General features: G+C 29.9%; 3 protein-coding genes across 4 annotated transcripts in view; 1 reads left to right on the top strand and 2 right to left on the bottom strand.

Annotated features, from left to right (window-relative positions):
* Positions 1-7,179: 7,179 nt before the first annotated feature.
* Positions 7,180-9,898, bottom strand: LOC113868659 (naringenin,2-oxoglutarate 3-dioxygenase-like). The gene is made up of 3 exons (XM_027504451.1): positions 9,530-9,898; positions 8,159-8,587; positions 7,180-7,482 (listed from the first exon to the last, which is right to left on the bottom strand). The coding sequence occupies exons 1-3, from the start codon at positions 9,890-9,892 to the stop codon at positions 7,180-7,182; spliced, it is 1,095 nt and encodes a 364-aa protein (XP_027360252.1). The 5' UTR covers positions 9,893-9,898.
* Positions 9,899-11,016: 1,118 nt separating this feature from the next.
* Positions 11,017-12,271, top strand: LOC113869295. Its single transcript, XM_027505554.1, has 2 exons — positions 11,017-11,415; positions 11,798-12,271. The coding sequence occupies exons 1-2, from the start codon at positions 11,017-11,019 to the stop codon at positions 12,269-12,271; spliced, it is 873 nt and encodes a 290-aa protein (XP_027361355.1).
* Positions 12,272-12,988: 717 nt separating this feature from the next.
* Positions 12,989-16,150, bottom strand: part of LOC113869294 (transformation/transcription domain-associated protein) — a 31,183-nt gene continuing 28,021 nt past the window's right edge. The window contains exons 32-36 of one of the 2 annotated variants that reach the window (XM_027505551.1): positions 15,308-15,739; positions 14,874-15,152; positions 14,172-14,720; positions 13,847-14,056; positions 12,989-13,434 (exon numbers count right to left, since the gene is read on the bottom strand). In XM_027505551.1, coding sequence (XP_027361352.1) covers positions 13,315-13,434; positions 13,847-14,056; positions 14,172-14,720; positions 14,874-15,152; positions 15,308-15,739 — 1,590 coding nt within the window. In that variant the 3' untranslated portion in view covers positions 12,989-13,314. The remainder of the gene's footprint in view (positions 13,435-13,846; positions 14,057-14,171; positions 14,721-14,873; positions 15,153-15,307; positions 15,740-16,150) is intronic. The other variant, XM_027505552.1, reaches the window with a different exon arrangement.

Genomic DNA, 16,150 nt, shown 5'->3' with positions numbered 1-16,150 from the left:
GCTTCTTTATCAGCAAAAAGAAAGAGCTTCTTAAGTGTTTGTAATCTTAGATTATAAAATTAATTTTTTTTGGACTGTTTAGCCCCTTTAATTTTAAAAAAGAAAAATTATAAAAATAATTATAGAGTACAAATTCTTAATATATCATACATGATCAATAACTTTTCACTTGAGTTTTGTGGTTGATCATAAACCATATTCTTTTATGTCTTATCACATTTCATATTAGTCAGTTTCAAAATATAAATTTTTATTTCTAATGAGTTAATGGGAAAAAAACTATTCACTGTTTTTTTTTATATTAATATTTTTTTAAGTAATAACACTAATTATTTTATTTTTTATATTAAAATTTCATTTTATCTCAAATCTCAATAATTTACATTTCAAATTAATTATTTTATTCTTTTCTTAAATGTATGTACTTTTTTTGTTAAAATATGTAGAATTTTTTATAGTTAAAATATTTTTATTCACAATTTGATTTTTTATATAATTTTAAAAATATCTTTCTAATATATGAAATTAATAAATTTTTAATGTAATATACATGTATTACTAAATTAAACTAAAATTTTAAATAAATAATTAAAACATACTGTATATGAATTTTAAAATTTATTGATTTTTGTAAATTTTATAAATTATTATCATTATTAAAAATTATTTTATAATATTAACTAAAATTAAATATAAATAAAATATAAAAATAAATTATAAGAAGTATTAAATTTATATTTATATTTAAAGTAAAAATTTATTACCATAATAAAAAAGAAAGAGAAAATAAGGTTTGTTTTTGGCATTTGAGAAGTTTCTAAAATTACTCTCACTTAAAATTTTGTATTCATAAATTATATATATAAGTTAATTTTTGTTAAGTTAAAAAAGTATTTAAAATAGTTTATGAAGTTTATAAAAATAACTTATAATTTTTTAAAATTTATTTTATGTTGTTAGTTTTTTTTACTAGTTTATTTTAATGAAATTTATAATCTTGTTAATCTTAGTCGGATTTTAAAGTATAAAAAATAATAAAATTTATTATGTTAACAATCAATTATAATAATACATTTTAATAAATTATATTATCATTAGTTTTTAATTTTAACTTTAAAAAACGAGATCAATCATTTTTAAAATACATGATGTAGATACAAATTTTAAGTATTTTATCAACATGATGTTTGTCTTTTTCAAAAAAATATATTAATTTTATATTATGTTTTTATACGATAAAATTTTATTAAATAAATTAGTTATCCAAACGCGGCTTTAAGTCTTTGCACGTTCCATTTGACATTATTAATCATTAGGGTCCTCATAATTTAAAATCCAAATACACTAATGTTGACGAGGTCTTCACTCGTCAATATATATAATATTATTTAATTGGTCATGAATTGAATGAACAAACAATTTCACTTTGCCCATTTTCTCCTGCTATGTAGTTTATATTTATATTGTTAAGTTTTTAAAATATATTAAAAATGTTAAATATTTTAATTCATATCATATTATTCTAAAAAATGTCAGAAAGTATTCTGAAAAATATTAAAAGATTCATTTAGCATATAAACAATATTTGATACGAGTTTATATATTAAAAATATTTCATGTGAATTAAATAATGTTTTTCCTATACCGTTACTTGCTAGGATCCTTTTCTTCGAAGAAACAGTAACGCGTACGCTAAACAAATTGAAAACAACCATTACACGTTAATTCAATCAACTTATAAGACGGATAAAAGATTAGCAAATCAGTAAATCAAATTTAATGAATAGTTAAAGGGGTGAGATTGTTGGTTTCCACATGCTAATGTTGATTATGCTATCAATGGAAGAAAAAGAGTGTGCATTGGTTCAGTATATTCCTCTCTCTCAGTATATACTCCCACCAATTAATTATTTTTTCTTTGCCCAAAATAATTTAACAAGTACGACTTTGACTTGACTACGGTGTTCCAATATGCTACTGCGTCTTGCTACCATCTTTCAATTTTTCAAAGATTCCACTCAACCTCGTCCAAGTTAATTAATTACACACAGCCAACCAACGCGCACTCAAAGTTCAAACCCTCTCAAATATTTCATTTTTTAAATATATTTCTAATCAAATTTGTAATTATTTTTTTTTCATATAATAAATATTGAACAAAATTATGTTAGAATCATTTATATTTTTTTTCTCATCTGATTCAATACTCGATTTGCGCATCCAGATACGAGTCTATCATATCACTTACTACTCAAACTAACTTTTGATAATTTTTTTAACCTCATACTCATGTTACGGGCATTTTTACTTTATATTATTATTATAATGATTGATTTTATACGTATGAATAAATTGAGTTATATTGAAATTATTTGAGATTAATTTGTTGCACAAGCTTCTGAAAAATGAAATCCTTTTTAAAAAATAAAATTTTAAAAATTGTTATGTATATCAAACACTCGGAGAGTACAGTAGGATTCCCGTGGAGCTATATAAAGGCACGTGGATTCTGGAGTGATCAATTCTAGGGTCCGCCTCGTCCTGCATCCGTATTAACATTAAGTTTTTTCTAATCGCAGTTTATATAAGTATTTATTTAATAATTTTTAAGTTATTACAGTAAATTAACATAATTAAATAATTATTAAGTATCTGTAAATGCAGGATAATATTAATAATTTTTTTTCTATTTGGTGAATTGGTGGGGTCCTCCAAAAAAAAAAAAAAAAGGGTTCTGGTGGGGCAGAGTTGACCGAAACTCACTACCATAGAGGCCCATTGGCAAGAGTTGCAACTCTACTTGTGAATTAGTATCCTCGACAAAAGTTGAAAAGGACAATGCTGTGTGAATGGAGATTTAAGGTCACATGTTTACGGACGACAAACAGTGATGTCTAGACTCTAGCTGGCTTAGCGGTTATGAAACATAATCCAATTTGGCCTCTCAAGTCTCGAGTCTGTCTTCCATGTCTCTTGGGATAAATTCTTATCAATAATGATACGTCTTCTTCTAATATTGTTTTTAATTTTATATTTAAAATATTATTATTATTAGGAAATTATAAATATTTATTCTTATACCTTGCTTGAGTCGAAGAAAAATGTCGACCGTGGTCCATATATGGAGGCTTAATTTGTAGAGTTATATTATTATAAAAACATTGGTACATTTTTATATTTATCTTTTCAATAATTTTATAATATTTTATTTATTATCTTAAAAATGTAATATATTAGAATTTTCTTCGTCTAATAATTAAGAGAATTTAGCGAAATAAAAGATAAACAAAAACATATAATCATCTTTATTACATGATACATGAATTCTACCTTCTTTTATGTTTAATATAACATATTGAAATACCCAATCGGAGACACATGCCTCATTCATTGGTGAATGTAGAATTCACCATGATGGAAAATAGAATGTGAATGTAGTACATATGTGATGCAGAATTCTACGGTGGGTGGGTCTGCAACTCTTCCAGACAATGAACTAATCAACATGGAAGGTCCTTAAAAGGGAGAACAGTGATCACTTTATAGCAGCTATTAAGTTTTTGCCTTTATCATAAAAAGTAACGTATACAGGATCTTCAAACGTTTATGAAAACACACGTTGTGTAACAGTTATGAATTCCAAACAATCAAAATCACGTTGCATTGTTTTAAATTTCGGGAGAAGGCAAAAATAGAGATGCTTTAGAATAAACATTACGTCAGATTTGGTCGTGAATCAAATGGTCACACCCGCCTCTACTGGCTTTCCTGTGCATATTAAAAAATCAAAAGCATTTTTCTTTAATTTTTTATATATGTATCTAATGATATATATATATATATATATAAATTAATAATTAATATTTTTAATGTTATTAATAGATTCAAATAAATAAAAAATTAAGAAATATTAATTTTTTATTAGAAATGATATCTTATAAAAATAGATTGGCTTGTTTGACTCGCAAATGAATAATATTTATCTGTAATCAAATTGATTTAATATATCCTAATTAATAATGTATTAGCTTATATCTAATACGTTTAACAACCTCAAAATATATTATTTTCTTTAAGGTTTGATTGGTACATAAAATTAGAATTATAGTTCAAAATTGTAACTCCTGTTCTATGTTTGAGTTGTACAAGAAATTAGGGCATAAAGCACTTATAATTTTAAATGAGATGTAATTATAGGTAAAATTAATAAAAAAATTAATTTATAAATGACAGTGACAATAATAAAAATAATAATTAAATAAAAGGAATAACGGAGGTGATAATTATACAATAGAAAAGGTAATGATGATAATAATTGCAGTTTTTATGATTGGTGGCAATAATCAATAGTGTTGGTGGGGATTATCAATATATAATTCGTATTTGTTTAATTGATTTTAAAACTTAATTTTTATAATTACAAATATTTATAATTATTTATAATAACATTACTTTATGAATTAAACAAATCATTCTTATTCTTTATTCATATAAGAATAATTTTGAATGACATTACTTACATGAGAATTTGCACTTTTTATTCTGGAGTGATATTATATTTGTTGGAGTAATAGGTGACGACATAATCTTTGCTTCAAAAACTTATGACAGATTATCATATTATCCTAAATTGAGTGTTTTTTTTTTTTCATGTTTCTTTTATAGTTTTCTTTGATATGTAGTCGGTGTGTACCGTTGGCACGATTGTATGGATTGCATATGATATGTGTGAATTTAAAAGAATTGAATTAAAAAAGGTGTAATTAACATTGTAAATTCTCAAGGAGTTGATAATAAAAAGTTTAAAATTATAAAACTTTAATTAAAATCTTTTCAATTATAAGAACTCAATTAAAAACTTAATAACATTATAGGGATTAACAGAATAATTTAATCTAATTATATTGATTGATGGTTTTTTATATATTTATTATGGATAGATAATTAGCTTGCATATCTTAACATGACACAGTAACCGGTAAAAAAAATTAGAAAGTTTAGCTGAAAAGTCAGACTTAAATGCAACTGACCTTTTCTTTTTCATTTTATAAAAAAAGATGAAAAACATAAATAATTGAAAAAAATTCCCGGATTTATTTAAAGAGTTTTACTTTCTTTTTTTTTATATATTTTAAAAGTTTATAGGCAATTCTTTGGTTTTTAAATTTATTTTTAATGGGATCCTTAATCACATTTATGCTGGATTCTATGAAGTACAGTGAATTAGTTTAAAAAATTTGAAATATATCAAGGGCTTATTAAATAATTAAATAAATGATTTAATCCCTGAATTATTTATTTATTATTTTGGTTTGGATACTAAAACAACCATGATAAGAGAAACCGATTAAAAATTTAAAGGATCTACTTTCAAATTTTTAAAGTATACAAAAATTTAAAATTCTCTAGAAATTCAGAAACTTATAAATTAATTTAAGCATAAAACAGTTTACGAATAAATGCTTTTGTTTTTATTAAGAGAAACAAATACACATAACATCAAAATAACATAAAGGTTGAGTTGTTTAGTTAAAGGTACTTAAAAGAATAAACTTGAAAATAATTGAAGAGAAATAAATGAGCTGTGTGGTTTGAGAAAGTATTTTTTGATTATACAAATATCATCTTATTTTTATTTTATTTTTTGTCTTTAAATATTTGTATAAAAATAAAAATCATGGAAATAAATGAAATAAAATAGTATTTTTATAATTATAACAATAAAATTGAATTTTCTTAAACTAATCACGAAGAAGGATATGATTCCCACCCATAATTGGTAAGTAAAAAAGAAACGTTGTCTTCAAAACTTGGCACAGTTTTGAAAGACATTACTAAGCAACTGGGAATGGAATAAACGGACTCCATTCCCCTAATGCTTTGCTCCATTGCATATCCCATTTACTATCACGCTTTTCTCTTTCGTCAATTTCACGTGGTAGGACCTCGGCGTTTACCTAATACAAGGACAGAAAAAACTCTTTTTTGGGTCAACAAAAAGGTGCTTTTTTATTCACTCCATTTGAACTGGATCACTAATAATGCAGAAGAAAACTAGTCAAGTGTAGAAGACGATTCTAGATGGACTGTGCATAGTGATGGCAGCGATGGTAATGGTTCAATATCTACTCAGTTGCAATTTTGTTACTGTCAAAGTGTATGGAAGGGTTAAAACAACGGACAAATTATACAGATATCAACCCAAAATCTTAAGATTAGGTTATGAGTCGCCGATCACGAGAATTATAGTAATCTACTGGAAGGCTACCAAATTAATGTCATCTCTAACCATGATGAACTTCTTAAGCCTCATTGTTTATTTATTTTCGTTTATTGTAACGTTCTGGGCTCTAATTCATGTTCTATTGGGCTCACTGATGACCCGAAAAAAATGTTTTAAGGTTCTGTTCGGTAACTAACAAGGTCAGTGAATAATGTGCTGTCACTTATTCATGAATGATATAACAGGTTTTTATTTTTGGTTTATTGATCGTTTTCAGCCTACGGTATATTTAGCTTAAAAGAAAAAGATGACAAATCTTAAATTGAGTTAAAGTCTCAGAGGTATGCGGATGGTTTTCAACAATGAATAGTCTCTTCATCAAATAAAAACATTGCAAAGTTTTTAAATGATATTCACACCTCATTGTTTGGTTTAAAAATAAAATAATAAAATTATATGAATGTTATGAAACTATTATGTAAAAAAATTAATTTATAATTAATATTATTTAACAAAATCATAAAATATTAAATTAATATAAAATTAATATTTTATTTACTTTTATAAACATTATACAACTCTTGAAATTTAAAAATCCAAGGAGTTTGCCATTTCAGCCTTCGGGATTAAAACATGTCAGAAGTCTCAACCTTAACTCACAATAATAGTATATTTAAGTGACCACTTGATACAGTAACATGAATTCAAATTGTTAATATAAAAAATAAATAAAACACCTTAAAAAGATTACATTTCACTCTATTCATTCTTAATTGCTCAAGCTTATTTTCATATATAAATAGGTAAAACCTCTCTCTCACTATATATATACCCATTTTCATACACGACTAAGATTAACACAAACCCAACAAGTAGAGATATATGAACAATTGCAAGAACGGCCAATTAAGAAGCATGCAAAAATGAAACCCATGCATGCAATATTAATATTGGACTTAGGCAAGAATCTCATCGAGAGGCTTGGCCTCAAGTTTGACATTATCCAAGTCCTGCAAATGCTTCTCTTTGGCAAGCTTCTTTAGCCTCGCAATCTCAAGGTCTTCGCTCATTTTCCTCCTATACATCTCCGCGAATGATATTGCTTTCTCCATCACAGGCTTCTCTCCCTCTCTAACCTTTAGAGGATACACAGTTGCCTCTTGTGCTGGGTTTTGGAATGTCGCTATGGACAAACGGCTGCAGTTTGAGTTCACCACTGCTTGGTGATCAGCATTCTTGAACCTTCCATTGCTCAGATACTGCCTCACATACCCATGTAAATATCTTAATTACCAGAATATATTCAGCGAATTAAGAACTCATAAGAGAAAATTCAGTGAAGACTCCACTATTTATTTGTACATTATTATTAATTGTGGTATAAAATAAGTCAAAACCAAAGAAATCAATGGTTCAATATTTATTATACGTTATTATTATTATAATAATAATCATCATAAATTATTATAATAATTATTTTGTGTGTTATATTACTAACTTTTACTTGTAGTAATAAGCAATTTACCTAGGAAAAAGAAACGATTAATACGGTACCGCATTCTCCCCAAAAGCTTTGCATTATTCCACATTAAAGACATTAGGACTTTGTTATTTTTAAACTATAATTAATAGTTAAACATAATTTTTGATAATTGTAGTTTTAAAAAATAAAAACATGATTTTTATTCTTAAAATATAAAAAAACAAATATAATCAAACAGTAGTATATGCAAAAATTATGGCAGTCCCTATAGTTTATGGGTGGTATTATTTGAGCAGGTCCAAACTTAATTATTGTATTGATCCGTGATTAATTTTGGACTACATATCAACTAATGTCTTTTTTCTTAAAAAAAGAAGAAGAAGAAGAAGACAAAACACCTTGATAACTTAGTTAGTTATGCTTTTTTGTAATGGCATAGTATATACACTTACATGACCATGATCTCCAAGGTTGACGACGAAAGCTCCATGAATAGGCTGAACGGTGATCCATGTGTTGCCATTATCTCTTGTAGCTTGAAGTCCACCAACCTCGTCTTGAAGGAGCAGTGTTATGGTACCTGGGTCTGTGTGCCTCTTCACCCCAAGCGTTAGCTCTGGTTGAGGGCATTTGGGGTAGAAATTCACGACAATCTTTTGGTCCATATCCACACATGCCTTCTTCAATGCTTCCTTATCCAATTCCATTGCTTCTGACAAAACCTCCAAAAGCTTGCATGACAAATCCATCAACTTCTCGCTGTACTCTTCCGTCACCTTTCTCCATCCTTCTGGCTTCTCTGGCCACCTCGAATAATCCCTATTCTTAATTGGCTGTGAAAAATATATTACTATCTCTCTCCAATCCTGCACCGCTTCTCCCTGCATGCACACCACCTCGGATCAAGAAATCGCATTGTATATTAATGGTCGGAAATCAAATTTGTAAATTTTTTAAGAGAGTACTCTTTTCATGCATATATAATACAAACATAAAAATAAAAATATATTGCATCGCATGTGATATGAATTTTTACTGATTTAAATAGTGAAACTCTATTAAGGGTAATAAAAAGAATCTATTTTTTTTCTTTTGTGGTCATGTATAAAAATCATATAACTCACGTGTGCACGTTGTATATATAACGTATAATAGTATTTTCTCGTATATCATATTTGTAATAATTCTTTTATATTTTATAAAAGTACTATTAAATAAAATATACTTATTTTAATATATAATATCTTTTTATTTAATAAAGATATTGTCAATGCGATTATTTATCAATGAATAATTAATACACTTTATTAAATACTATTTATGACAACTTCGAAGAGTAAATATTGAATAGTGTTTGGAGAAGACTAACTATCATTAGAACAAATATGTAGGTGTAGAATCATATTTATTAATAGTATTTTTTACTTAAAATTAAAACTTCACTTGAAAAACACATGTTGACCTTTAATATTAATTTTTATTATATAAATGATAACAAAACTCTAATTTTAAGAAATTAAAAAAAAATTCTTGAAATATCGTTCATAAGTTTTATGCTAATCCATCTAGGGATTACAGTTTGATCTTTCTGAAATAAATATTTCACTTAAAAAAAGCCATCTTAACCTCATCGATGACAAAGAAAGTAAACTCTACCAAATTCATTAGTTATGTAGAAACGTAACATCAGCATTTGCACCTAATATGATTTCGGAACTATTGTCGATTGAAATAGCATGAACAATCAGCTAGAGATAATATATATATATATATATATATATATATATATATATATATTATGGATAAATAATAATAATAATTACTTGAAGGTGGCTGGAGACTAAGAAACCACCCTTCTTGCCACCGGTCATGTCAAAGATAAGCTTCTCTTCTGGTGGCAATGCGAAGAACTCTTTTGCAAGACGTGTCATCTCCGACACGAGTTTAGTGTCCACACTGTGATCAACAATCTGAAATATTCCCCACTCCTCAAAAGCCTCCACAATCTTCTTACATATCTCTTCTCTGCGCCCATTCACCTCATCGATTCCAGCCAGTGAAATAACTGGAATCTCGTCGCTGAATTCATTGTAAGCCACTTTTGGACGCTCATCTTCGTCACGAACGAAACGGGAATCGAGGGTGTTTTCCTCAGACAGAAAAGTGAGCGTTTTGGCTGGTTCCATTGATGACTACAGGGTAGGGTTTTGCTATGGTTGTGGTCGTGTCTGATTTTATTTTCTTTTGTTTGGTGTGAATGAATGAATGTAGGAATCGAAATTCGAGGATAAGAGAATGAAAAGATTGCGTTATGTGAGTGGCAACTGAAACTAACTCCCTTTTCCTCATGAATTATTAAATGAATGAATGGTCGAAACCTTAGGACGTTAAAAATCATGCTGCTCCATTGCTACCAACCATTCACTTTTTCTAGAAACTATTTATTGATAATTATATGCTTACTTTTAGGGCCAATCTTAATTTTATCCTGTAATGGATGGTAACTAATACAGCATTAAACTAAATAGTAGCTCATCTTTCAATTTTTTGGGATATTTAATGATTTTTTAAAATTTTCGTGAAAAGCCTTGAATGACCAAGATTTAGAAATTAATGTTATTTTTTGTCAGATGAGAAAGAATGATAAAAAATAAGTAATAATGCGATTAGACATATACTATTCCTAAAACATTAAGATATTACTTACTAATTGGAGAAGATTCCAAATCCACTTTATTTACTCTCACTGTTTAAGTTTTGTGGAGAATGGAAATGTCTAGTGTTATATGCGTATCCTTTTGTTTATAAGCTGTTTAATTTAAGAAAATAATTTTTACTTCACTTTTTAATTTATATTAATAATTTTATAAATATAATATTATTTTTTTAAGTATACAAGCAATAAAAGAATATTTTATTATTATTTTTACATATATCATTAAAAAAATTCTTAAACAAAACAAATCAAAACTGAGCTGTAACAATTTTCCCTTTTTTTTAGGTCGTGAGATGTAACAAGTTTCCTTAAAACATAATGGTCCACCCACAACAACGCCATGCCTAGACCATAGCCCATAGTAAAAACCAACGATGGCCCAATCAAGGCCCAGAATTCAAAAGAGAGAAACTAACGGCTACTTCCTTTATAGATTAGTTTAGGATAAACGCGTACGCGCCAACGGTCATATTCATCCTATCTCTTTTATAAACCCCACAACTTTGTTCTCTGAAAATCGTTGAATCTTTTTCTGTGCAAATTGTCTGAAGCATTCAACTTTTGGCATTATTGGGTTATCTTTAATCGATTTCGATGGAGACCCCATCATCCACAAGAAGAGTAACAAGATCACAGACCCTGGCCGCTTCCAATGATGCCCTCACCAATAGCAATCGATCAGCATTAATAGACATAACAAATGATTCTCCAATTGTGGGGCTTGCGAATGGGGTCTTAAATCTTGAGACCCCATTGGCAAAGCAGAGAGGAAGCAGAGTGAAAAAGACGCCAGGATCAGGGGAAGCCTTGCTGAGGGGTCAGGTGAAGACCCTTTTGCAGAAGGTGGAAGAAGAGGCAGAGTTTTCCAAGATCTCGCTTGAAAGCATGCCATTTTTTGAGCCAACGCCCGCGAATGCTCCTCAAATTCAGAGTCTTTCTGGTTTGGTTTCGGTTACCCCTTATGTTGTTCTCCGACAACCATTAATTTCTCAGGTTGGTCCAGCTAAGAAAAAAATACTGTCAACAATTTTTTTAACACCTAAATAAAATTTAAAATAGTTCATGTTTGGTTGAGATTATTTTAAAAAAATAATAATCATATATTTTTTAAGAGTTCTTTTTAAAAGGTGACAAAAAAAATAGTTCTATTTTTTCAAAATAAGTTAAACTAAACATGTATTAGATTATTTAGTGAAAGTAGTATAAAAACGAGTGTATTGAAGGTCAAAAAATAGCTTTTTCTAGCTGAGCAAATTGATCTTATTTTAATTTTGATGCATCGTAGAGAAGCCCTAGGTGAATTATATTAAGGAATTTAACAAATGTTAATTTCATGATCTTTATGGTTAATCTTATGTCATAATTTTGGTGGTAGGTGGTGAATCAAGGGTTGGTTGGAAAGAATCAAGAGAAGTCTGAACCTGAAAAGAGTCCGATAAATAGGTCCCTTTTACTGGATTTCTCAGACAAATCTCAGTCTTCTGATGCATCAGAAGAACGTTCCTCAGAACTTGGTTACGAGGAAAGAGTACAAGGGGAGAAGGACCCCACAGCAACCACAGAAGATGATGATGGTGATGAGGAAGTAGCTGAAGATTATTATGAGGATGAATATGATGAACTGTGTAAAGGGTTGAACAACATTAGTATGAATGAGAGGATGGCTCCCAAGTTTGCAGGAAAGCACACAAGATTTGTTTACAACAGTGATGACGAACTTGTGGAGGAAGAGGTGGAAGAAAACAACTCTGTTCAGAGTGCTTCGCCTAATATATTGCGTTTGGAAGGATTGCCAACTCCAAAGGGGAAACACTTGCGCTTTTCTGAGGAGGAAATATCTGCTTTGTGATTCATGGATGTCCATTTCTTTTTCTTGTTTCTTTCTTATTCTTTAGATATTATTCGTGAAACAGAAAATGCCAATGAGTGACCACAAACACGTGGTCAACACCCAAATGCTTCAGTAAACTGTCACGACCTTTTTATGAAATTAGTGTGCTAAGCTCCTATATTTAAATGCACCTCAATGCAGAAAATTAATTTAACTACACCCTTCCAGCAAAACAAAAGAAAATGTTATTGAAGATAAAATTTTAAAATGGTAAACTTTTATCATACAAAGCATATTTACTATATTAAGAATATAAAAATTATAATAATTTTTTAACTACAAAATAGCTTAAATATATATTTTTCCTTTAATTTTAGACCCTCTGTTAAACACAAATTTATAACAAAGTAAAAGACTAAAAAAAAAGTCATTTGAAAAGCATAAAACCAAAATTTCACTTAGGACCTAAAACATATTTTAAGTCAATTAAAATTGATCATGCACATGCTTATTAAAATCAATTGCAAGATCATGTTAGCAAAATTGTTAAATGAATTATTTCAAAATTTTAATGATAAGTAAAATAAAAATTTTATCAAAATGTTACATATTTTGTGATAATAAAATATTTTTAATACAATAATTTTTTAATTTAAATAAAATTTTTCCATATTTTATTATATAAAAATAATAACAATGAAAAAGTCATGAAAAAAAAAACGCTAATTAAATTATCTCTAAGTAGTAGAAAGAAGTTTTAAATAAATATATGAATAATATGATGCGGTCACAATTGGATCACACGTTAAAAGCTGCATCTCTACTCATGATTTTACATATATACAAGTCGTACGAATAAAAACGGATCATTTCTACAAATCAATGACCTCCACGTAATACATATACGGCTACCGAGTGTGGATATTGCTCTATCTAGCCTATAGATGATAAAAAATGAGAACCTGAGGTATGGAATTACAGTTAGGCTTAAACATAAAAAGTAGCTGGAATATGTACCTATATTTACGATACAGTCACAGACTTCTCAATACAACAAGATCTTAGAACCAGGGATGCCATGTTGGATCCATCATGCACAAGTTCCTGGGGTTTAAGGCAGCTTCAACCAACTCATTAACACCCCTCTGCACAGGTTGGGGTGGATCCATGACATTCTCCTCCTATATAAAAACATAGACGTAAATACTATTGGAAAGGACATCAAATGTACTCATAAATATGAACTGGCAAACTGGTTAATCAATAAGGGAATCAGAAAATTAAAGGAAAAAAAAAAAAAACAAACGGTTACAATAGGAAAAATAGAAGTGCAGTAATCCCTTTCTTTTCGTTTTTTTCAGTAATTTTTACTAGCATTCATAAACTTGTCCAAAGGATCGTATGGATTCCTTTACTTTAGGTAGCTGACACAATACTTTTAGAAATTTGTTACATAAACAATTAATTATCTCCTGTTCTATCTATCCAGCAATTGAAAAGGAAACCTCATTTTAAAATTTTCAATGAAATTAGAGCAAAGGATAAAAATTTCAGAAAACAGAACAGGGAACGCAATTTTGTTTAGTTGCTCACCTCTTCAGAAAAATTCTGAGGAGCAATGCCCTTAACCCTTGCAATAACATGTTCCACATTTGTGATAACCTTCTGTTTGAAGTCAACGGGGCTCATAGTACCGCCTGCAGCCATAGGAGCCATGGGCATCCCAAGCGGTCTTCTCCAAGACCAAGACAACAGCTCATCACGAAAAAACATTGCCAGATGATGCCATAGGTGCTGACTTTGCTGCAATTCCAGCAATTTCAGAACAAATCAATTGGTAGTCTTGCATTGCATGATTGAAAAGCATTTAGGTTAGATAGATAGATAGATAGATAGAGAGAGAGAGATCAGTTCTCACTTTAGGAGAAGCCACTGCCTGTGCGGCTGCACACATCGAAGATACGATAAGGCCTTCCACACCATGGGAAAAGAACGCCTGCATATTCCTTGTTAGCCTAAATGGGACTGGCTCATTAAACTCAATCAATCCATTTGCATCATAGGCAGGATGAAAATCAGTTTGAAATATTTTTCCAGTGTTCTTCGCAAACAAAATCTTGTTCGGAGACCTCCCACCAATTTGTAGCATAAAAGACATGAAACTTGACAGCGCCAACTGGATGGCAAATTGCTTCTTGAACGCCCAACTATGGTTGCCACTTGGTAGGGTTTTGTACATGTACTGTGAAAAAATGTTGTCAGTAACAAGATTTTTTGTTATTTCATTATAGGCTTGCAGACGGAGATCAACAACAGCTTCAGGTGATATTTGCCCAGATATAGCCTGGTTCAACTGCTCCTTGAAATAGGTTATTGGGTGATCTGCCTCACGGTCATTCCTTGCACAATGATTCTCGTAGACCTCAAGGAAAGTACTGTACATCAAATCATCTTCTACCATGCGAACCTGTCCATGCAACATTTCAAGCAAGATTAGTGGATACTTATAAGTGGCTAAAGGGTTTCAGTCTTGATTTAATATAATCCATGGGTATCTCTCTAAAATATAAAGGAGGAAAAAGAAAAGAAAAATAATGTATACAAGGGAAACTAGTCTAACCTGAGACCAAACAGGAATAATTATTGGTGTATGAATGCATATGTGACGGCGTCTTGATTCCTTGTGCTTCTCAAACATTTGGTTCATCACTCGGAAGAGCTGCAATATGCGCTCATCACTTCTAGCATTGGGAGTCAAAGACGTCTGGACAATAAAATGGCGTTGGGAACCATCAGAGCCAATTAGTGTCAAACGCCGAAAACTGCTCCCATGCCTCCGCACAATTGGAATATCAGCTGCAACCCTATCCAATTTCACGGTGTGATCTTGTGCAATTTCCTGTAACAAAATAATGGAGAATCAGTATAGGTTGCACCAAAACCTCCTCAGGCCCTCTTGTGAATATTTTAATCAAGATCCATATTGTAATATAAAAAATTAATTAAACAATAAAATTGAAATGTTAATGTTAAAAAAAAAAAATCAGCAGTCACCTGATCAGTGAAATATTGCCCAGGAACTTCAACATCAATAACATGGAAGTCCCGCAATACCCTGCTTTCTTCTTCTAGCTTCAATACTGCCGGAAACCTGTCCTCAACATTGCTTTGAAGAACATTTTTCCAGTGCTTCAACCGCTCAGTCAGTTGAGAGAGGGTGGATGGAAATGTAGCAGTGCTTTCTGGATCAAGATCACGTTCAAAATCCTGTTTGTACTCCCTCACAAAATCAACATGCTTATTTACAGCATCAGCTGAAAAACAAGCCCTACAAACACCTGAGAGCTCTTTCTTAAGAGACTGAGGAACTTCTGCAGTTGTAGCTGTTGGATATTTGTAACAGCGGTGGAGCAATGCATTAACCACTGCCAAAAGTCTCTCCTCAGGAAGAGTGACAAACCTTGAACCAATTTCTGTTAGCAGGATCTGCAAAATAAAATGGTTTGTCACTGTCATCCAAGTGGCCTAGTTTAGGCAACACACTATCAAGACTTATTCTTAGATATATTGGCAAAATTGGCGCCATATAGACATATATAAAAAAATCATTTTATCTATACTGCTAGTTCAATCCACAGAAACATTACTTAATGCAAACAACATGAAAGATGAACTTCCAGGAGTACCAAACAAGCTTAAAATTTTGCTACATATCCAACTTTATACAAAAATATACTGTTCTTTTTCAAGTGCCTGTGTCCAGCGTTCCCCTCCATGTCCACTTCACTATACAATTAAATGTAAATTATCATCTCATAGTTTATCCCAAAAGCTAGCATCAATAATTTACTTTAATTATAAAGCTAAAAATAGCCATTTTTTCAGACATGCAACCAG

The sequence above is a fragment of the Abrus precatorius genome, unplaced genomic scaffold (assembly GCF_003935025.1).
Source record: "Abrus precatorius isolate BTA unplaced genomic scaffold, Abrus_2018 Scaffold6, whole genome shotgun sequence".
NCBI lineage: Eukaryota > Viridiplantae > Streptophyta > Magnoliopsida > Fabales > Fabaceae > Abrus > Abrus precatorius.
This window is presented reverse-complemented; position numbering and strand designations above follow the sequence as displayed.

Coding starts and splice junctions, on each gene's coding strand:
- LOC113868659 (XM_027504451.1), bottom strand. CDS start 9,892: ATGGAACCAGCCAAAACGCTCACTTTTCTGTCTGAGGAAAACACCCTC. Junction 8,588..9,529: donor TAGTCTCCAGCCACCTTCAA/GTAATTATTATT, acceptor GTGTGCATGCAG/GGAGAAGCGGTGCAGGATTG. Junction 7,483..8,158: donor ACCTTGGAGATCATGGTCAT/GTAAGTGTATAT, acceptor TATGTGAGGCAG/TATCTGAGCAATGGAAGGTT.
- LOC113869295 (XM_027505554.1), top strand. CDS start 11,017: ATGGAGACCCCATCATCCACAAGAAGAGTAACAAGATCACAGACCCTG. Junction 11,416..11,797: donor GACAACCATTAATTTCTCAG/GTTGGTCCAGCT, acceptor TTTTGGTGGTAG/GTGGTGAATCAAGGGTTGGT.